Below are 23,313 nucleotides of genomic sequence, written 5' to 3'. Positions count from 1 at the left end.
CATCTGCCATTTTGCTGCCCATTCTGCCAGTCTGGAGAGATCTTTCTGGAGCTCCTCACAATCACTTCTGGTCTTTACCACTCGGAAAAGTTTGGTGTCGTCTGCAAACTTAGCCACTTCACTGCTCAACCCTGTCTCCAGGTCATTTATGAAGAGGTTGAAAAGCACCGGTCCCAGGACAGATCCTTGGGGCACACCACTTTTCACCTCTCTCCATTGTGAAAATTGCCCATTGACACCCACTCTCTGCTTCCTGGCCTCCAACCAGTTCTCAATCCATGAGAGGACCTGTCCTCTAATTCCCTGACTGTGGAGTTTTCTCAGTAGCCTTTGGTGAGGGACGTGTTGAACGCCTTCTGAAAGTCCAGATATATAATGTCCACGGGTTCTCCCGCATCCACATGCCTATTGACCTTTTCAAAGAATTCTATAAGGTTCGTGAGGCAAGACTTCGCCTCTCCGGGCTGCTCCACCAGGACAGGGGGCTGAGACTCGGACAGGGACGGTGCTTGCTCGGAACTCTCTCTGGAGGGGGAGGTGGGAGGGCGACTCACACGCGCAGGCACAAGACACGCGTGGGGGGGGAGGGGAGGCTCTGCCCGCAGGAGGAGGGTCCAGATGCTCTCGCGGAGCCAGTCCGGATGCTCAGCGCAAGCCCAGCCCAGCTCAGCCCAGCCTGCCAGCTCGTAACATCAGCCGCGACGCGCATCACTTCCTGCTCCTCCTTCCCTGGGAAAGTGGCATTTGAATTTCCCACGCCAGGCGCACGAGCGGAGGCGGCTGGAAGCAGGAAGGAGAGCCGGATCGGGGCTGGAAAAGAGGGAAACGGGTGCGTGGAGGTCGGGGGGGGGCAAGAGAGGAGGTGGGGGAGCAGCAGAGCCCCCACTCTAGAGGCGCTGTGCACCCCCCTCCCACTCCCGGGGATGTGGGGAGGGGGAGCCCCAAGCACAGCCACAGCCCCCCTACCCCCGGGATGTGGGGAGGAGGAACCCCAAGCGCAGCCACAGCCTCCTCTACCCCCGGGATGTGAGGAAGGGGAGCCCCAAGCGCAGCCACAGCCCCTTCCCACCCCGGGATGTGGGGAGGGGGAGCCCCAAGCGCAACCACAGCCCCCTTACCCCCGGGATGTGGGGAGGAGGAACCCCAAGCGCAGCCATAGCCTCCCCTACCCCCGGGATGTGAGGAAGGGAGCCCCAAGCGCAGCCACAGCCCCTTCCCACCCCGGGATGTGGGGAGGGGGAGCCCCAAGCGCAACCACAGCCCCCCTACCTCCAGGATGTGGGGAAGGGGAGCCCCAAGCGCAGCCACAGCCCCCCCTACCCCCGGGATGTGGGGAAGGGGAGCCCCAAGCGCAGCCACAGCCCCCCCTACCCCCGGGATGTGGGGAGGGGGAACCCCAAGCGCAGCCACAGCCCCCCACCCCTGGAATGTGGGGAGGAGGAACCCCAAGCGCAGCCACAGCTGGCGACCCCCCCAGTTAGAGGGACTGGCACCTCGCCCTCCCTGCTTCTTCTGCAGTCCTGCAACTGGGTGCCCCCCCCAAGGGATGCTCCACTCTGGTCTGGACCACCCAGCAGCAGCCTGGGGGGGGGGAGGCTGTGTGCCAGCGGGATTGGAACCAGACGGGATGGGTGGGGACTCTCAGCCTTTGCCTCACTGTGATCCTGACCCAGATTGGCTCCCCCCACACACACACAGATCAAGCCTCTGCCTGCCCTGGAGCCCCCTCCCAGTGCAAGCAGCAAGAAAGGGGGAAGGGGTTCGGATTGGGACCCTGGTGGGGTAGGAGATGTGATACCTATGCTGGCAGGGTAGGAGGGTTGATGCCCTGAACCAGGGTGTGATCCCAAGTCACCTTTTGATTTGCTGGGCCCCACCCACTCTTCCCCCTCCTGCATGTGGGGAGGCCCCTGCTCTGTTCCCCATAAGAGCTGCTTTTGAAAGGGGAGAGTGAGAGACACATGCCCCCCCACTTGCTGCTCTTGTCCCAGCTTTTGTCTGTGTGGGGAGGGGAACTGTGGCCCCCTTGGAGGGCTTCTCAGAGTGGAATGACTGTTCTTGTAGGCAGGACTGTCATGGCTTCTTCCTGAGTCTGAGCTTTGTCTGTCCAACTCAGTATTGTCTACACTGACTGGTAGTGGCTGTCCAGGGTTTTGGGCAGAGGAAGCTCTTCTCCTTGTCCCACCTGGAGATGCTGCCAGGGGCGGGACCCGGGATCCTATGAATGCCAAGTCTACCTTCTGCCGCTCAGACGCATCTCCTGTTGGGGCACCTTTGATTTGGGCTCACCAGCCACAACTGTCTCCATCAGCAGCTGACCACCTGACCGTGATGGCAGCCACATTGTGCCAGGATTGGTGCCTAAATGGAGGGGTTTGCCTCTTCCTTCCCCTTCCTTCCTGTCTTAAACAGTAGACAACCCCCCACGCCCGCCCAGGCCTCTGGCAGAAAGGCAGTTATTTAAATGTAGTGGGCAAATGAATCTGGGCACAGAACCCAGAGCCCTGAACAAAGGGTTCTGGAACACTGAGAGGGGAGGCAGTTGGCTGGTGACAGTTAAAGGAGGGGAGGGTCCTGAGGGAGGAAAGGGGAAGAAACATACCACTGAGGAGATACATGCCTGAGATCACAGAGGAGAATAAACGGTTAACTTTGGCTGGAATTTCCCAGCAAAGTTACTATAGAAACTAAGCTCTGCATTGCTTCTAATGACTTGAGCAACAATAAACTTTTCAGAATTGAAAAGCTCTGCCCTCTGATTGACCCTGAGATAAGGCGAAGTGATAACAGGAGCTTGATTACTTGGCAAAAATTGGTAATTGGTTTTGTTTTTTTTTAAACAGCATCTTGCCAGTTCTGCCAGCTCTGGTCTGCTGCAGGAGTGAGCCAGGTGACAGCAGAAGAGGGCAAGTGGATGAAAGGAACTAAACAGATAGCCTCTTTGAAAACACCATGAAAAAGTGTCCTCCAAACCAGGAAAAAAAGAATAAACCACAAAGATAAGGTAAGACGGGAGCAGATAAAAACAGACACTCTAATGAAACTCTAAAAGCAGCAGCCGAAACAATGCAAATTTAAATGCCTCCGTGCATCAAAGTTGTTAGACCTGAAACCACAGCTCAAGACATAGGAGGCTGTGGAGAAGGGAAGGAGAGAGTCTGGGTGGGGAGGCCTTCAGGGCTGATGTGCAGAGGCAGCTGCTAGAAAAGTGGGAGGGCTCTAAGGCACCTTCCAAAGTCGATGGGAGCTGTGCCATTGGTGACTGAAGCCAGAGATCTGCAGCAAGGAGTAGATCCTGAAACTGGCAATCCTGGAACTGTTCCTGGCCGTCCTTTAGGAGGTACACTGCTAGGTCGAGGAAAGGGGCCCAGAGAGCGGCCCCTGAGCAGCTGTGACTTTGGGCAAGGATTTCCAACTGTGGCAGCAGGAGGAGCAGGTAAGGACACCGGAGCTGAGAGGTTGTGGCTGAGTTTTGTTTCTAGCTAAGAGGCATCAGTTGATCTTCAGCCTGCCTTAATCCATTCCACAGAATACAGTTCAGGGGATGCCTCTTTGAATATTTATTCCCCCAAACTGCAAACCCAAATTCAAATTGCGAGCCCAGATTGCAAGTCCAAATATACAGGGTTCTTCACAAACTTATTATGTCATCAGTTTTTGTGGACTATTGGAGCATCCAATGAACTAGTCTGTGGTCCTTGACAATTTATGCCATAATAAATCTTTTCTGGTGTCCTTAACTGTTGCTCTTATATTTTAAAATAGTCCAGTGGTCTCCAAACCCAGGCCCAGGGGCCAGATGTGGTCCATGGAGAACCTCTGGCCTAGCTGACCAAACACAACCAGAGTTGTGCTTATGGGGATCCATTGAAGTGCGTGCTTTATATCTTGGGCTTGGAGAAATTCTGGACATTTGAGCTCGCTCATTCATTCATTCATTCATTCATTCAACTTCCATCTCTAATATATTTATTTAAATTTTATATTTAATTTTTCCCCCCAGTCCTCCACACTGTGCCAGATGTGGCCCTTCAGCTGAAAAAAGTTTAGAGACCCCTGAAATAGTCCATTGTGCCTGTGTTTCTTGGGCTGAGGAAGGCATTCCCCTTTCAGTTCAGGAATCCCTCCAGGCAATTGCTGCTCTTTTGTCACCAAGTAAACTCATCAACCCTTTTGTTGCTATGTAAATCACAGACCCAGAGCCATCCAATTTGAATTTTTTTAACCAGCCCAGAAGGGAGAAGTTGAATCTTTCTATCTCTGTGTTTCTTGCAAGAACAGGAGCTTGAGAACAAATCAAGAGAGAATCGAGACCTTGGCTGGTTTTCAGTTTGAGGGACTGAACTAGGAGTGGAAGGCAGGACAGAGCAAAAACGTGTGAGTCCTCAGCTAGGTAAAGAGACCAGCATGATGCAGCCTGAATGTGTGATGGAGCAACCAGGATGGAGAGCAATTCCAGAGAACAAGGAGGAGGAAGGTACAGAGATGCAGCAGCACTGGGAAGCCCAATGGCAGGAGTTCCTCAAGACCCTGCAGGCTCCCCACTTGGCATGGGGGAATCCACAGCTACCAGAGGCTGCACCCTGGGATGATGCCAAGGCCTTCCTGGCCTCCTTTGAGCAAGTGGCTGCAGCCTGTCGGTGGCCCAGAGGAGAGTGGGTGGCTCGGCTCCTGCCTGCCCTGAGTGGAGAAGCCCAGCAGGCCTTTAGCCTCCTGGCCGCCAGAGACAAGGAGGACTATGGGAAAGTGAAGGCTACCATCCTGAGAGGGGATGGCCTGAGGAGGGAGAGGCAGCGCCAGCACTTCCGGCAGTTCTGCTGTCAGGAGCTGGGAGACCCGCGAAGGATGTACAGCCAACTGCAGGAGCTTTGCTGCCAGTGGCTGAAACCAGAGAGGCACACGAAGGAGCAGATCCTGGAGCTGCTGGTCCTGGAGCAGTTCCTGGCCAGCCTGCCAGTGGACGTCCAGGGCTGGATCCGGGCAGGAGGGCCAGACAGTGGTGTCCAGGCTGTGGCCCTGCTGGAGAACTTCTTGGTGGGCCGACAAGAAGCTGACACCGAGAAATCAAAGGTGAGTTTTTTGTACCCAGTTTTCATAATGGTTAACAAGACTGAGATACTCCAGACTAGCTTAATAGTAGCTACTGAAGGACATTCCATCTTGGAGAGAGCATCTTGGGCCGAATGAAAGATGGACATGGGAAGAACTGCAGTAATAAAAATGAATAACCTGCCCTTTTTCCTCTTAAAAATTCCTTAATGCTGTTCCAGGTATGAGTCTGATTGAAGGTTGGCACACACACCAGTGAGTCTCTAACCAAGGACACATACGTGGTTGTGTGGTGATGATGATGATGATGATGATGATGATGTTTTCCAATAAACTCCCTACTACCATAGGGAGAAATTTCTGCCAATAACCAACTGTAAATTATCTCCCCTTATCTACGGGTCACTCAGGGTTCAGGGCTGTTCAAGAACAGGCAGGAGAAGTGCAGAGGAGAGGAGATCAAGCAGACAGTGCAGATAGAATTACAGGCAATTAGTCTCCATGGCAGCGAAGCTTCAAGCTGCAGCCAAAGTTAACCTTTCACTGGTCCTGAGAAAAAAGACAGCCAGCACTCAGGCTTCCATTTACAGCTTCCATTTAAATCACACCAGACCCTTCTGTACCCTGGTTCCATTTTGCAAATGTTTGGCAGAGGTCTGGTTTTTAAAATGCCAGGATGTCATCCTTGTTTCTACCTGAAACGAAGTACTAAGCTACAATTTAGTGCACCATTATTTAAGAATAACACTCATGGAAAGCAATGGGTCTACTTCTTTTGAGTAAATCAGGTTGCAATGATGTGTAGCTGTGATTGCTCACTCTTATTCCCTGTTGCTTGTCTCTCCGCTGTGAACTGAATTGCACACTCCCTGTTATGTGTTATATGTTGCATGTAGAGCCTCTGGCTTAACACACCAGACCCCTTAAAGAAGGATTTGATTAATGATTCTACTGGTATGGTGTTTACAGTGCACTTACTCTGATAGTGTTTACAAAAATGTTGTGAATTTAAAATCTTAATGAATAAAAATGTATCTTATGATCTTTTACTATGTTTTTAAAAAATTACAGACGGTACAGTTCCTCGAAAACAATTGCTGGAAGTATTATTTACTACCAATTATTTTCAAGATTGGGCCTTGGGTAAAATCAGGCAAAATTATAGTTAGGCACTCGCCTAAGTTTAATCCCTCCCTCCCCCGATTTATCTGACAGTCACAGCAAATTCCATTCTTTTTTGCTCAAAAACTACCCTCAGTTTATCTGTGAGATTGACTTATAGATGGGTATCTACAGTACTGTTCTTTAATATAATACAGCAGTGTTTCTCAAATTGTGGATCAGGACCTACTAGGTGGGTCGCAAGCCAATTTCAGGTGGATCCCCATTCATTTCAATATTTTTAATGTATTAGACTTGTGCTACTTGTGGTATGTGACTGCATTTGGGGAAATGTTACAGATCTGTACTTTGAACAAACTACTGTGTATATTCTTTTAACAATGACAGTCAATGGGAGTTACTCCTGGGAAAGTGTGGGTAGGATTGCAGGCTAGGATTGTTAAAAAATTTCCTGCTTGATGATGTCACTTCTTGTCATGACACCTCTTCCAAGCAAACACTGAATTGCACTGGCCGTGATGGAGGAAAAATTCCTCTTGGAATTCTGTGTGCTCCAAATTTTGGGGTCTCTTGCTCCTGGTACTAGTCTTCCACATCTGTTCTGAGTGGACCTGTCCTCACAGTTTCAGGGGCTGTTGCAGGGGGGGTGCATGGAGTCCATAGAAGTGAAGGCAGAGCCCTTGGACACCAGTCAGGGAGAGATCTACAAGGAAACCAGGCAGAATGGAGATGTCAAGACCAGCGTGGCAGGTAAGGCTACGCTGAGCTCAGTACTTTGCATCTTTTATGTTTGTTTTCCCAGTAAAGGAAGGCCAGGATTTCTATACCTTAAAAGGCTGGTGGAAGAAAAAAAAGAATCTAGCAGGTGGAACTTGTCATGCAGAGCGTAAAAAAAGTTGCATCAGCTAAAATTCTCTCTTCTACACAACTATGCCCTCTTTTTGTCACCGGTCACCAACCGCCAATAAAAAGGAGGAATATGTTTAAGAATTATTCTTCCTGAAGCCATGCAGCTTGTCATGTGGAGGGTGAGAGAAAAGCTGCACCAGTCAAAAATACCTTCCTCTGCACAGCTCTGACCTCTTTTTGCATCTGGTTATCCTAAATGAAATTTAAATATGTTGCTGTAAAGCTGGCTGCAAGAGAAAGCTGAGCCACTGCACTTTGCAAAGAGTAGCCTTAAGCAGTGGCATAGCTAGTTGGTTGGCAACCTTCAGTCTCGAAAGACTCTGGTATAAGCCTATAGCACCCGGTATTCCCAGGTGGTCTCCCATCCAAGTACTAACCAGGCCTGACCCTGCTTAGCTTCCGAGATCAGACAAGATTGGGCATGTGTAGGGTAACAGTTGCTTGGCTAGAGGAGGTGCAAAGCACTAAGTATTGCAGGGTGCCTCACTGCAGTGTGCAAGTGTCCCTCCCCTTCGCCTTTGCCTCCATTTTGCCTCCATTTTGCTCCCTCTGCCCAGAATGGCTCAGAAGGGAAGGGGCCACTTGCGTGCTGCGGTGAGGCTCCCTGCAAAACTTAGTGCTTTGCACCCCTGGCCTCAGGGTCTTTCAGACTCCCTCGGGATCAATTTCACTGGTTGCAAATCCCTACAATGGTCCCTACATCAGGCCCACTAAAGCCTGATCAAAGCAGCATCTTGGGTCCTGTTTGAAAAGGACATATTGAAAAGGTCTTAGCAGAGCAGTGGGGGAAGGGACGGGGTCTGCTATTTGGTGGGAAAATCTTGAACGGAAAGTGACTAGCTAGGAATAAGGGACTGTATTGCAAAACAAGACTGAAGGGTCCTTTTCTTATCTTATTACAAGAAGGTGCCTTATACAGAATCAGGCTAAAATCACGTCTTTGTAGGTCAGTATTGTTGCTATAGACCAGGGGTCTCCAAACTTTTTGGCCAGAGGGCCGCATCTAATATCTGGCGTGGTGTGGAGGACTGGGAAAAATAATTTAAATAAATAAATTTGAGATGGAACTTAGATGAGTGAATAAATGAATGAATGGGCTCATTCATTCAACCTCTCTGGCCCTCACAACATCCTCCAGGCACAACCAGAGCACAGTTCTGGTCATGTTCAGTTGAGTGGGCCAGAGGCTTTCAGGGGACAAGAAGTTGGCCACGGGCTGGCAAGAGTCTTGCCACGGGCCGCATCTGGCCCCTGGGCCGGGGTTTGGAGACCCCTGCTATAGACTGGTAGCAGGATTAGAGGCTCTTCAGGGTTATAGGCTGGGGCAGTGCTTTCAACCAGTCTTCTGTGGTACATTGGTGTGTTGCAAAAGGTTCAAAGGAGTTTGGAGCACAGCAGTTGAAAATACCATATAGTACATGAAATTTTTGCCAAGTAATCAAGCTCAAATTGTCGCTTCACCTTATCTCCAGGTCAATCAGAGGGCAGAGCCTTTCAACTCTGAAAAGTTTCTCAAGGGGCAGACAGACAGGCGCCAAGTTTCTCAAGCAGCAGGCAGGCAGGGCAGAGATAGTTTCTAGGGTAACTGGGAAATTCCAGCCAAAATTAACCTTTTATTCTCCTTCCTTCTGCTGCAGCCTGGTTCTGCTTTGCAAATACTTGCAAAGCAGGTTTGTTTTTTGAAACACCAGGATGGGACCCTCCTTCCCAGGCTACAATTCAGTGCACCATTACTTAAGAATAACACCCATGGAAAGCAGTGGGTCTACTTCTGAGTGAAAAGGGTTGCAAATATCTCATCTCTCTGCTGTAAATTGAATTGCACACTCTCAGTTATGTGTTATGGGTTGTATATAGAGCTTTTGGCTTAACACACCAGATACCTTAAAGGTGGATTTGATTCATGGTTCAACCTTTTTCACTGGCATATCTCTTGGCAGCCTATTTCCAGAAATTGTACCCTTCCTATTAGCAAAATGTTTGTAATTAATACAAGCCCTCATCTCCCCCATATGAAAACCCAGACTTCATGTATTCATTACAGTGTTTTCTCTTTTTATCTGTTTGAGGAACAGAAGACTGTTGCTGTTTTTGCAACTTTGCACTGTTTTGCACCAGAAGTGTGCCGAGAAATTCTGGTTGATTGATCACTTTCCATATTATGTTTCAGCTTTTTTACTGTGCTGTTTTCAGTCACTGGTTCATACATGAATTGATGACCAAAAACTGGCTATTGGTGGGGCTTTCACAGTCAACTAGCTACCTTCCTTCCTGCCTTGCTGGCCCTGCAAAGCATTTTGGAGCAGGACCTGCCTTTTTCTACCATTATTCCATTCTTTTTCAAGTACCCCTAAAGATCCTGTTGAGTGTCCCTGGGAGTACATGAATACCAGGTTGGGAACCACTGTTTTACTGGTATGTAGTTTACAGTGCACTTACTCTGATAGTGTTTACAAAAATGTGGTGAAGACCAGAATTTAAAAAAGAATAAAAATGTATCTTATGATCTTTTATGATGTTTTTAATAAATTAGAGACTACAGTTCTTAGGTAACAATTAGTGGTAGGTTATTTTTCAGGAACTGACCTCGGGTAAAATCTGTAGTCAGACACACCCCTAAGTTTAACCCTCGACTTATCCGAAGGTCATAGAAAATTCCATGATTGTTGGCTCAAAACCTGCCCTCGGCTTATCTGTGGGTTCAACTTATCTGCGGTGGCTGAAAAGTCTTCCCAGTTCTGTGGCTCTGTTTTTAGGGCAACTGACCAATAACAAATAGTCTGTCCCTCTTCCTCCACCGGCTGTGCTCTTCTGCTTGCATTACAATTTGAGACTACAAAAGAGGCAGGTGACTTGTCCTCCTTTGCATCTGAGGATGAAGACCGACTGATTCCTTTTAAAATCTTTTTCCATCTTTCACAGGCAGTAAAATCCAATGCCCAAGTCACCCCAATTCATCACTTCCTCCAGAAGGACAGGAAACGGCCAAGGCTGGGCTGATTGAGGTATGCAGTGACCCAATAGGTTGGATCAGGGGTGCCCAAAACCCCGGCCTTGGGGCCACTTACGGCCCTCAAGGCCTCTCAATGTGGCCCTCAGGGAGCCCCCAGTCTCCAGTGAGCCTCTGGCCCTCATTTGTTGGAGCATACACTGGCCCGACGCAACTGCTCTCAGCATGAGGGTGATTGTTTGACCTCTTGTGTGAGCTGTGGGATGAGGGCTCCCTCACTGCTTGTTGTTTCACATCTATGATGCAGTAGCAGCAGCAAAGGAAAGGCCAGCCTTGCTTTGTGCAAGGCCTTTTATAGCCCTTGAGCTATTGCAAGTCCTTCATTCATTCATATAAGTTCATCTTTAATATATTCATTTATGTAAACTTATGTAAATTTGTTCAAATTTTAAATGTAAATTAATTCTTTCCCCCCCCCAGCCCCCGACATAGTGCCAGAGAGACGATTCGGCCCTCCTACCAAAAACTTTGGATACCCCTGGGTTGGATTCTGTGGTACAAGCCAATGGCATGGACCAGGGTAACAGCATATGTTCTAATGTCCCTTCTGAGGCCTGATCCACCTGCATGGAGCACAGCAGATTTAGCTGGTGCAGGTCTGAATTATCCCATAGCAGTTGCTGAGGCTTACCCGGGGCAAGGAGACAAATGTCATCTTACCCTGAGGAGGCCTATAGCAGCCGGAAATCTACCATGGGATTCAGCAGAAGCTGTGTTGGCGGAGCGACATTGCTGCACATGGTTTTAGTCTGGAAAGGGCTGTGCATGTCTTTTCATAACCATATTTAACTCACAGGGTAGGATGTTTTCCTGTTTCTAGGAACCGATGAACCTTGGGGAGAACGGTGAGACCTTGCGTATTGTTGAGCGGACTCCAACACAGCCAGGCCAACAGACCCTGTTTTGGAAGATCCTGCATGAGGATCGTGGGGATGGAGATTTCATGGGTAAGAGTATCTTCTGCTGAGTAAATCCAGTAAATATTGGCGTATCTGGCCAATGTAATATGTAACCCTTTGTAGTAATAGCAGCATCTGATGTGCTGGGTCAGGGGTCTCCAAACATTTCAGTACGAGGGCCACACTTCATATTCTACACATTTTTGTGATAAAAAAAAAGTTTTATAAATGAATGAATGACATTTAAATGAATGAATAAGTTTTACTTGGGTCTTTTTTGTAATCCTCATGATAGGATTCAGAACAAAAGAGAAATGTGACAATTATATAGAAACAAGGGCCGTGCTTAAATTGAGAAATGATATATTTATATATATATATAATTAGTAAAAATGTCAAATGTTAGCAAGTTTTCTGACCAAAAAAACCCCAAGTTGTAGTGGGCCGGATAAAATCTTGTGTTGTGGCCATAGTTTAATCATAGAGTTGGAAGGGGCCTTATAGCTCATCTAGTCTAACCCCCTGCCTTTGGCAGGAAATTCTCTTGGAGCATCTCCAACAGGTGCTTGTTGAGCCTCCGCTTGAATATCTCCAGGTTTGGAGACCCTTGTGCTAGGTGCTGCTTAATTTTTGTAATGTAGCCTCAGAGTGGAAGGTTGACATGATCATAAAGATGGAAAAATTGCAAGGACAACTGAATGAACGGAGAAGGGAATAACTGAGAAAGGAAAAGAGGTTTCTGTGGTCTAGAAAAAAGGTGATCAGAGCAGGAATAATATTCCTCTGTTTCTGTAGGTGATGGGCCAGGAACCCCGCTCCAGGTGGACAATTTTCATTGTGGAGGAAATGAAGCAGCAGAAACACCCAAGACAGAACTGCAGGCAGGCCAAGAAAATATGCTACCCAACATTGAGATGGACAAGGAAACAAGTGAGTTCAGTGGGGAGCCACAGGGGAAAGACCCACTGAAGGGACAGAATGAATCCACAGCTCGCCGAAGGTCTGAGAGCTGCCTATAGGGAAATGGGCACAAGGAGGGGAGAGCAGTTTGTATATGTCCTAAGGTGGCCACTGTAGTTCAGGATTTGTTGTTGTTGTTTGTTATGACCAGTATTTATATACCGCTTTTTAATGAAAAATCCAATAGCGAATGGCTCTCTGTCCCAAGAAGGCTCACAATCTAAAATGATGCAAAAGAACACCAGCAGACAGCCACTAGAAAAGACACTGCTGGGGTATGCAACAGACAGGAAATGTTTTGAATAATTTTGAATGTGTCCTTTCGGGAGGTAACTTCCAGCAAAAGAGAAGGCACGTAGGAATGACATTTAGGCACAATCCTAACTGTGCCCTGAGCCGGCGCAAGTCTCTTGCACTGGCCTGGGAGGGTCGCAAATGTGCCGTAAAGTACTTTACACCTCGTGGGAGTAAGCTGGGCTGGCACAGGGACAAACACTGCACTGGCCCACGGAGGCTACATCCAGCCTCTGCTGTGCCGAAATGAGGTAGGTCTGCGCTGGCCAAGCTCGGCCAGCGCAGGAATATGGGGGGGCATGGGGAGGCCAGGGAGGAGGTGTTTTGGGGTGGTGGTAGGGCGGGCAGTGGGTGGTCCTGTCGGTAGGGAGCAGGAGGCGGGGCCAGGATCTGGCAGTAATGCCGAATCCTGGCCCTGTTCCTGGGTGATGCGGAGTGGCTCCTGGCTGCTTTGTTCTGCTCAGATTCTTATGTGTCTTCGTTGGGGGGTGTGAGGGTTAATAGAATGCTGCATGCAGGGGAGTGGCAGCAGATGCAAGGATATTGTGGTCTTGTGTGTTCCCTGAGAGCCCAATCTGAGCTCGATGTGCCGGCTTATCGCCGGCGCACGCTGTCACAAACAGGCCGTAAGACATGTTTGTGAGGCCTAACGCCGCGCCAGTGCCCATGCTAACCTGGCCCTGGGCTAGCACCAGGCGGCTGCCCGGCTTCTGGTACTTGGCGGTTGAATGGACTGCCGAGCCACTGTGAGGAAAGCAGGGGGGGGAGGCTGGGAGGAGGAATTCCAGGGAGGGGGGAGGCAGGCGGAGGGCGGAGAGGAGGCATGACGGGAAGGCGGAGAGAGGGCGTGGAGGAGCATGTCGAGGGAGGGAGGGAGGTGGGTCTCCACCAGATCCAGAGAGTTTGTGCAGGGCTCGGCGCCCTACACAAACGTTTTTACCTCACCGCCAACCTTGTGGTCGGCAGTGAATTGAGTAGCCCCTTTGTGGGGCTACTTCCCTTTGGGAGAAGGGGACGAAAGTGGTAGTCTGAGGCGTGCAGGATGCGGCGGCAGCCATTTTCAGTGCCGCCAAAGCTTCATGCCACAGGAGCTCAGGATTGGGTTGTGAGTCATCTGTTGGGCCACTGTGAGATACAGGAAACTGGGCTAGATGGGCCTTGGGCCTAATCCAGCGGGGCTTTTCTTATGTTCTTATGAAAAGATTGGTGGCTTCCTGGGAGCATCGGACCAGCCACCGTCAGCAATAGAATCCTGGTTCACATCAGTCACTGATCTGATCTACAAGCCTCCTGCTAGTGTTGTGCAGAGAGTTGTCTCTGCGTTTTGTAACAAAGTCTCGTTCCAGGCATGACTGGAGAATTACAAAATCCACAGCTGCTTTATTTGTCCAGTCATGCCTGGAACCAGACGCTCCCTGTTACATGCCAGTCCCATGACTAGCAGAAAGGCCATACATTGTGCAAATGGGGAAAAAGGCACATTTTCGAAGTTGGTACTGGTTGCACCTGCAATGCCATTTCTTAGCACTGAATATGAATTACGCTGGTTTGTTTACTTATTGCAATGGTACAGAATACGCCAGTAAAGAGATGGATGTCAAGACCATCATAGGAGGCGAGAAAGCCACGAGGACGTGCAGTGGTCTTGAACGGAAATCACTACCTTCTGAACAGAAATTCTCTCTCTTATCTCTGCAGGTGATGGGAAGGAAACTGAAGTCGTGATGGACAGTTGTCAATACGGAGGTGACATGCAGGAAACACCCAGGACAGTGTCAGATGTAACTCGGAGGAATGAGTCCGCTGAAACTCAAGAGCAAACATGTAGGTCCAAAGGGCAGCAGAAGATGACATCAGTGGCAGAAGAGAAGGAATTTCACACATTTTCAGAAATTCCCACGTATGCCCAAAGCGAAATGACTGTGCATACAGGACCAAAATTTCCCTTGGCCTCCAGATATGGGAGGCCTTACCACTACAAAGCAGGCTTCGGTATGAGCAGCACTGAAGATGATCCAAGTGAAAGCGGTGAGTGGGGGCAAAACCAGAGAATAAATAAAAGAGAGAAATTAGGCATGGAAAACGTTCAGCAGATGAATGATTTAAGTAAGCATCAGAGTAGCAAAACAGGAGAAAAGACTTGGGAGTGCCCTGAGTGCGGGAAACTCTTAATTTCTAGACCCAAATTATTGGTCCATCAGCAAATTCATCTTGGAAAAAGACCACATAAATGTTCCCACTGTGGGAGAGTCTTCAGTCGGAAGTTAACTATGCAGAGACATCAGAGACTGCATACTGGGGAGAGACCTTATGAATGCCTTGAGTGTGGAAAAAACTTTAATCGCAAAGATGTGCTGTTTGGTCATCGGAGACGCCATGTGAAACGCAGGCAGAGTTTATACTGGGCCAGTTCAGATAATAGTGGCTGTCCACAATGCCCACTGGGCTGCCCATTGCATACCACTACACAATAAATGCAGAGATGTGCACATCCCATTCACCCCTACCTGGTTCACTATTCTGCTCTGCATACACTCTGGGGGGCAACTCATGCCGTCCCATTCATGTGGTTTCAGTTGGCCCCTCATCCACAGTTGGCTCCCCTTATTCTCGCGCTTGGCATCCATAGATGCCATGGCTGGAGGGCCTCAGAAGGCCTCCCAGGTGCAACCAGAAGTCATGGTTTGCGACAGTGACTTCTGGTCACATCCGGAGGTATTCTGAGTTTCCAGGAGGCTGTATCTCAGAACACCTCCCTGTACCTCAGAACACTATCCAGGCGTGCTCTGTAGTCACTGATGTGAACCAGAATTCACCAGCTGCATTCAGGAGGACTTCTGAGAAGGCCAGGAGGCCATGTACTACCTCCAGAGAGCCGGACACAGCCCCCATGTAAGTCATTGCAGTGTGGTGGTGCCCCCTGCAGATTTAATTATCTGCAGATTGGTTCCTGGAACAAATCCCCTGCAGATACTGAGGGCCCACTGTACGACATGGCATTCATACCATGTGATTAGAGGTGGGTCTGATTCCCCCCCCCCATCGGTATGCAGAACAGAAAAGTGTATTGGGACATTGCCCTTTCTATTCGGTCTTTAGCGTATGATCCAGGCCAGCCTGCCGTGAGACCTCTGTGTTTAATGGGAAGGCCTGGTCTTCCCTTTGGCTGTGAGAGGAGGGGAGGGGAGTGAATGCTTCTACTTTGTGCTTCAAAACAAACAACAGTTCTGTGTTATGTATAAACTGGGGGAACTGGTTTCTGACAGCCCAATCCTGCACTCCCATGGCACAAAAACCGAAAAACGGCTGCCACCTCATCCAGTGTGTTCACGGCAGCCACAGGCGGCACCTCGGGGACACTGCTGTCCCCTTCTCCCGGGTAAGGGAAGTAGCCCCGCAATGGGGCGAAAGGTCGGCAGCGAAGGAAGAGAGTTTGTGTAGGGTGCCGAGCTCCGCACGAACACGTTGAATCTGGTGGAGCATTGCTCCGTTGGACCCACCCACCTCCCTCCCTCCCTGCTCCCCCCCCTGTCCCCACTTACCCTACCACAGTCCACGGGTGCTTGCCCGGCAGTAAACCTCGCAAACGTGCCTTATGGCACATTTGCAACAGTGCACGCCGGCAGTAAGCTGGTGCGTCGAGCCCAGGATTGGGCTCTACCTTCTGTGTATATAAGTTTGAGAAATTTTAAGTCCTAAAATTTATCCTGAAAACCTGGCTTATCCACAAGTCAATGGACAAGGACATGCTTATGATTTTTACACCATTTGTTTCGTACTTACAGTAACCTTCCCCCAACTCTCCCTCAATGACTACTTCTCGCCTAGAACAACTGTACCTCTTCAGCCTTCATTTGCAACCAGCAAGAGACAGTCCTGCTTAACCTGGTTCCCACTTCCATCCCGTCCCACTCCTTTGACCGCGAGTTCTGAAAAGAAAACGAGAGCTTCTTACACAGCGTCGCTCAAACTGAAAGTTGTCGCACGAGCAAAGGAAACCAATAATCTTAGAGCTGCGAGAGAATTTGGTGTCAGTGAGAAACTCATTAGAGACTGGAGGAAAAAAGAAGCTGAACTGCAAGAAATGCCCGAGTTCAAGAAAGCCCTGCGTTCCAGTCCTGCGCATTTTGATGCCATGGAAAAGGATCTGAACGACTGGGTGCTGGAAAGCAGGCAGAAGGGCTACACCGTGACACGCGGAAAGATTCGGATGAAGGCGCTTCAGTTGGCCAAAGAAGAAAAACATTCTGCAACCAAAGGGATCGCCCAGTTTACCGCGTCGGGTGGCTGGTGCACACGGTTCATGAACCGATACGGACTGTGCCTTCGAAAGCGAGCACTGATGTCACAGAATCTGCCTAAAGAACTGGATGAAAAGGTGACTTCCTTCCGCACGTTTATTATAACGGAGAGACAAAAGAATGACATAGATATAGCTAACATTGGCAATATGGACGAAGCATCCATGGCTTTTGATATGCCTGGTAATCAAACCGCCGCAAGTGGTGGTGAGAAAACCGTACCTGTGAAAACGGCTGGCCCAGAAAAAACCCATTTTACAGTCGTCTTGTCCTGTCTGGCAGATGGCACTAAGCTGTGCCCGGTGATAATCTTCAAAAGGAAATCGATTCCAAAGAACTTAAAAATTCCAGCAGGTGTAACTGTACGTGCTCATCCTAAAGGTTGGATGGATAAAGAGGGTACTATATTTTGGCTGCACAGTGTGTGGGATAGGCGGCCAGGCACGGGGCTGAGTCAGCGCCCGTCACTACTGGTGTGGGATAAGTTCCACCCACATATAACAGAGAAGGTGAAGGCCGAAGCAAAGAAAATGGCGACGACGTTAGCAGTCATTCCAGGTGGCCTGACATCAGTACTCCAACCCTTGGATGTCTGTCTCAAAAAGCCTTTCAAGGACCAAATGTACACTATGTGGCAACACTGGGCAGGTTCTGGTCAAGAAAAGTTGACGAAAGGAGGGAACCTAACGAAGCCAGACATCTGTTTGATTGCGAAATGGGTGAAGGACGCTTGGGATTCCGTTCCACCCGAACTGGTGAAATCATCGTTCCTGAAATGCGGCATTACCGATGCCACGGATGGTACAGAATCCAACGCCCTCTGTGAGGACAAAGGTGAGTCGGCATCGGATGACGATTCGATTGCTGGTGATAGCGAAGACGATGTTTATGCCGATGACGTAACTGAAGAACAGTTCCACCACTTATTTGGGAATTCTGACGACAAAGAGTCAGACTTCGAAGGGTTTCAAGAAGACACTTAGAGCCGCTTTGACCCGTTTCTGCCCAGCTCCCCCAGGTGTACATATTTGATCTGCGTTGGGCGGAAATGGCTTAAACACCTCTTGAAGTTCTATATTAAAGATGAAAATTAAGTTGGTGAATGAAAATGTACCTTTTGGGTTTCACGTTTATAGGACTCTTCAATAAATTTGACTAGTTTTAGGTAGCAATTACTGGTAAGTTATTTGATGTGCCTGAATGACGGTTTGCTTTTCCAGAATCTGGCCACGGATAAAATCAGACTTACCCCACTGCTATCTAACTTTCCAGGGTTAATGCAGCCCTGAGGTAAGGGAAAAAAGTTCCCATACGTTGAGGAGGTCTTCATGACTGCCCCCATCACCACAGGATATAGTGCATGTTGGCACAGTTGCATCAGTGCTGAAAAGTTGAATAGGATTGGGCCCCAAATGATCTACCGTATTTTTCGCTCCATAAGATGCACTTTTTCCCCCCCCAAAAAGTGGGGGGGAAAGTGTGTGCGTCTTATGGAGCGAATACTGCAAAGCTGCAGGCGTTCTCAGGGCAGCAGAACCTCCTTGGCAGGTGCTTCTGCCCCTGACCAGGGTCCTGCCTGTGCTCAATGGTAATGCAAATACAGTGGTCATGCAAATGCAAATTGAAATGCAAATGTTCAGTGCTTAGTGACAATGCACTTGCAGAAAAATACTACAGTACCTCATTCTACCAGTGCAAGGATGATAAAGCAGAAAAGGCTAGCATATAAAATTCCTTTTAAACTAGAGGTAGTAAAATATGCTAAGGAGCATGGAAACAGAGCAGCGGAGAGACATATTTTATTACACTATTTGGTTCAGAATATTTTTTTCCCCTGTTTTCCTCCTCTAAAAACTAGGTGCGTCTTATGGTCAGGTGCGTCTTATAGAGCGAAAAATACGGTAATTCAAAGAGTTTCATAAATCCCTACATTTTACACCCCACATGGGGCATAGCAAATTTTTGATTTTTGTTTTTGCTCAGAACATGCCATTCACTTATCTACGAGATTGGCTCATAGGCGATTATCCATGGTGTAATTAAAATAAGCCAAGATAAAAAAAATTGGAATAAAAATGTGGTTTGGTATCCTGGCTTGTTCTAGCTATGGATAGTCAACGAACCACAGTGTGGCAAGTCATGGATAACACAGAACTGTGACTTGTTCTTAATGTGGAAGCAGAACACTTCATTTTTCTATCATGAGATGAAGGGAGAGGGCGTACCCAAGCTTGTCACTCCCTTACACTCATTAAACCAGGGTTTAGTGCTAACATCTAAACTGGCCAAAGTTGTTCTGTAGCAAATTTCTTCTTGTATTAGAGATCCCACAGAGCAGGGAAATCGGTACATTGAGCACATAGTGGTACAAGAATGTCATCAGATATTATCAAACAACAGAAGCTCTGACATGGAGGAGGGGTAATGCTTTGTCTCGAATCAGGCACTGTAAACATACAAGCATAAGAAAGTCTGGTTGAGGCCACTGTCCGGTGTCTGGCATTCTGTGGTAGGCTGCTTCGGTACATGGAGGTTCTGTTTGGTTGTCATGGCTAAGCACTGCTGATAGGCCTACCCTCCATGCATCTGTTCACTCTTTTTTTTTTTAAGCCATTGACCATCTCTCCATTTAACAGCAGCAATTTCCAGTTGTTTGTTATGAGTTCCATGAAGCAGGATTTTATATTGTCTATCTTGAATCTACTGTCAGCCAGTTTCATTAGATAACATAAGAAGAGCCTTGCTGGATTAGGCCAAGGGCCCATCTAGTCCAGCTTACAGTGGTCCACCAGATACCTCTGGGAGCACAGAAGGCAACAAGATACCTACATTCTGTTCCCACTCCCTTGCACTTGGCATTTAGAGATAGGCTACCTCTGAAACTTTCAGGTTGCTTATTGTCATCATGACTTGTAAGTTACGGTGAACTCTTCCTCGTAAGTCTGTTGAATCTCCTTTTCAAGGCCTATAGGCCTTCAGGTGCCATCACCACATCCTGTGGCAAGGAGTTCCAAAGATTAATTACAAACTGTCTAAAGAAACATTGCTTTTGTCTGCTCTTAACTCTCGTACTAGTCAATTTTAGTGGATGTCCCCTGGTTCTGGTGTTGTGCAAGAGGGAAAAGAACTTCCCCCAATGTTCACTCTGTCCATCCCATGCATAATTTTATGTGTCTCTATATTGTCCCCTTTAGGCTCCTTGTTTTTAGACTGGAGAATCCCAAACATTGTAACCTTTCTTTGTAAGGAAGGTGCCCTAGCCCAGTTTAGGATTTTGCGGTGCAATCCTATGCACATCTGCTCAAATTAAGTCCGGTTGTGTTGCGGGGGGGGCTTACTCTCAGGAAAATGTATATAGGATTGCATTATAATTAAGAAACACGCTATCCATTTTCTCAGTAGTGGTTGCCATTCTATAAACTTCAGTCGTGACTGGCCCACACCCCTTAGTTGTCTTTTTTTTTCTAAAGAAATGCTTTTTTAGAAGTGGGGCTCTCCTGTTTTGGTTGCTGCTTTCTAACCTTGATGCCTTCCCCCAACCCTGTTAGAGCTTTTATGTGTTTGGGCAATGGAAACTGTCCATAGTTTCTCCCTTCTAACCTGCCACCCGGGTGGGTATCCGCAACCAGGGAGTCCAGTTTGGTGGCCAAGAGCATTCCTGAGCAGCCACTCAAATGGAGCTGACAGGGCCTGATGGAATGAATTGGAGCGAAGCAATGGAGGGGGAGAGAGAATGAATGGCACAACCTTTGTGATAAACTACCTCTGACCCTGGAAACAGACTGTATTTAGCAGTCATGGGGTATTCTCCACAGTCAGGCAACAATCCTCTGAATATTAGTTCCAGGAAGCAATGGCATGCCTTCACCTCTTGCTTCTGGGCCACTTGGAGGTAGCTGGTGGGCCACTATGAGATAAAGGAAGCTGGACTAAATGGGCCTTGGTCCTCACCCCAATAAAGACCCTTCTTATGTTCATGGGAATGGAGGGGGGGGGGAAGACTGAAGTTCCATGCTTGCTTGTTTCAAGGATTATTTGAAAACACCATAGATCTTTTTTACAGCGACAACAGCACCTCAAGACTACTCATAAGTTGTCATAAGTGACTCTCAGCCTCTGGTTTGTCCCCCCCCCTTCCATGCAGAGATGGTTTTTTCAGCTTCACACGCTACCTCCCTCCCATTTGCAGGATGGGACATGTTATCTACTACTTATTGCTCTGTCACCTTTGCTGATCTTCTGTCTTTGTTCCTGGAGTTTATAAGATTTTGTACTGCCCTTTAGTTTTAATACAATAAAGAAATGAGAAGATGATATTGGACAGTTTGTTTTGCCTATCCTTGTACAGGAAAAATTTTGACAGGGCTAATCTGCCCCCTCGTTCTGCCCCTGTAGAAACACCCCTTCTTCCTGCCCCTGCACCGCTTGGTGCCTTACCTGCTCACGCTGGTGGCTGCAGGTCCAGAGGCAGCACTGCCCAGGCGGTGCAGGCCATCCCGCTGATGCTGCTTACTCCTGAGGTGTTGCAAATGTGCTTAACGGCATGTCTGCAACAACTTCGACCAGCATAGTCGCCATCCAACCACGTTGCCATCACTGCCTGGAAGAGCTCTGAGGGTGAGGGGCTGTTTACATGGTGTGTTGCAATGCTTGCAGTTCTTACTGTGACACCCCTTCTGTGGCTGTGCCACTGCCTTATAGCAGTGTTTCTCAACCAGTGGTATGGGTACCACTGGTGGTACTTGAGGTGGTGTCTGGCAATACTCGCAGGACCCCTGCTGCCCAGCAGTGAGACCAGGTCTATTGCTGCTGTGATGGGTGCTGGTTTGGGTTATTTCCTGGTCCTGTAAAGTGTATGACCTGAAAACAGGAAATTATGACAGGACAGAAAAGTATGTGACCCAAAAAAACAGCAGCAGGGGGTTCGGCTTGGCGGGCAGAGCTCCAAAGCATGGTTTTCCATGCTTGAAAATGCCCTCCTGTCCACCCTGAGCCTCTTACTAATGTTTGTCATGTTGCATCTGGCCTCCCACCCCAGAAGTAACTGTCGATGATGGTGGTACTCCAGTGGTACTTCAAATAGGTGGACCATGTGAAGTGGAACAGCGGAGGACAAACGTTGATAAACTCTGCTCTATAGGAACCAGTGTGATAAGCCTCCATAGGCCTGGGCACTTCTTCTTTTTTTGTCTCCTCAGAGCACACAGATGTAGAAAATGTCATTCAAGAAGTGGCTTCCATAGTTCCCTGTCCCCAAAGGGCTTACAATCTAGCAGAATGCCAAGGAGACACTAGCCAGTGGAAAAGATGCCCACACCAGCCAGTGGATTTTAAGTGATATGATAGCCTTAAGTATATTTTAAGAATGTACTTACCACTTCATGTACTTATGTATCACTTTATGTATGTAACGTACTTATCACTTTAAGTGATATGATAGTCTTCTTAAGTACATTTCCTACAAGCCTTTCTTAATAGGCCCACCCTCATCTAGCCCAGTTTGCACCACCCCAAAATTGCCCAAGGCAAAATGAGAGAACATTCTCCCAAGCAGCCCCTCCAAGTCCCAGGCCTGCCAGAACAAAGAAGTTGTTGCTGGGAGACAGACAGGCCCTGGATGGGCTTGGCTTGGCTTGGCTTGGTCTGCATCTCGCATTGGGTTGCAGAGCTTGGCCCACTGGTATAAAAGGAGGCTCATGGGAATGTGAACTGTTTCTCAAAAGACCATACGATATTCCATTTACTTTTAAAAGAAACAAACAGCTTGCTTTAAGCCTCATGATATATCTCGTACCTACCTAACAGGGTTGTTGTGAAGACAAAAAGAGGGGAGGAACTATGTTCACTCACTACCCTGAGCTCTTTCAAGGAAGGAAAGTATAAAAATGTGATTTATAGATTGATCAAAGTTCAGCTTCTTAACCAGATTAGCTTTCATGACACCCATTTACTGAGTACTGGACCTGACTCATCCTAAGGGGGTTAGTGAAGGTGTATATGTATGTATATAAGTCAACCTGTTCTGGATGGACTTGCACTTCCCTTGGAGGTTCACGTTGGCAGTTTGAGGGTGTTCTTGAGGCCATCATTGTTCCTGGCTGGTCAGGTCCCAGAGTGCCTTTGCCCAGCGGAGACTGACCCAACAACTGCACCCTTCCTTGGATCAGCGGGAGGCCTGGCTGTGGTTACCCACCCACTGGCTATGAGACTGGATGACTGTAATGCAAACTATGCAGGGCTGCCCTTGAAGTTCATTTGGAAACATTGGCAGTAGAAGCCTGCTGCCTGAGTGCTGGCTAGCAGGACTCAACTCATATTCATTTGGTGAATATATTTCAAGCCCACCTTTCCCACACTCTGGAGGGCATCCAAGGCGGCTGACATAAAATCAAAGGTAAGTATATTATTGGTTCCCAAACTATGGGACGGGACAAACTGGTGGTTTGCAACCTGATTTTTGGTGGGTTGACAAAGGTTGAAGAAATGATAAGCTAACTAGTTGCCTCAAGGTCTGAAGCTATTCAAAGATCAGGTCTGATCAGATACTGATTAATCAGATAATGATCTTGCAAGTAACTGAGCACCTGCAGTTTGCAAGCCTGTGTAAATATAGGGAGGTTAATGTCTGTGGGTCTTTCTGGTTATTATTCAGTGAATAAAATTATTCATTCAGTTATTATAAATGAATAAAATTATTTCTTTCTTGATCTTTTTAAATGTCTGGTAAACCTAGGTGGGTCCCAATAGAGTGTTGTTTTAAAAAGCGGGT

The 23,313-nt window shown here is 48.2% G+C and overlaps 1 protein-coding gene across 1 annotated transcript; it reads left to right on the top strand.

Annotated features, from left to right (window-relative positions):
- Positions 1–2,860: 2,860 nt before the first annotated feature.
- Positions 2,861–17,718, top strand: LOC136640331 (uncharacterized). Its single transcript, XM_066615378.1, has 8 exons — positions 2,861–3,004; positions 4,282–5,070; positions 6,795–6,921; positions 10,003–10,085; positions 10,911–11,037; positions 11,785–11,919; positions 13,942–14,271; positions 16,029–17,718. Exons 2-8 carry the CDS (start codon positions 4,408–4,410, stop codon positions 17,525–17,527), a joined length of 2,964 nt encoding a protein of 987 aa, XP_066471475.1. The 5' UTR covers positions 2,861–3,004; positions 4,282–4,407; the 3' UTR covers positions 17,528–17,718.
- The last annotated feature ends 5,595 nt before the right edge of the window (positions 17,719–23,313 follow it).

The sequence above is a fragment of the Tiliqua scincoides genome, chromosome 2 (genome assembly GCF_035046505.1).
Source record: "Tiliqua scincoides isolate rTilSci1 chromosome 2, rTilSci1.hap2, whole genome shotgun sequence".
Lineage (NCBI taxonomy): Eukaryota > Metazoa > Chordata > Lepidosauria > Squamata > Scincidae > Tiliqua > Tiliqua scincoides.
The sequence above is the reverse complement of the archived record's forward strand: the minus strand, read 5'-3'. Positions and strand labels throughout refer to the sequence as shown.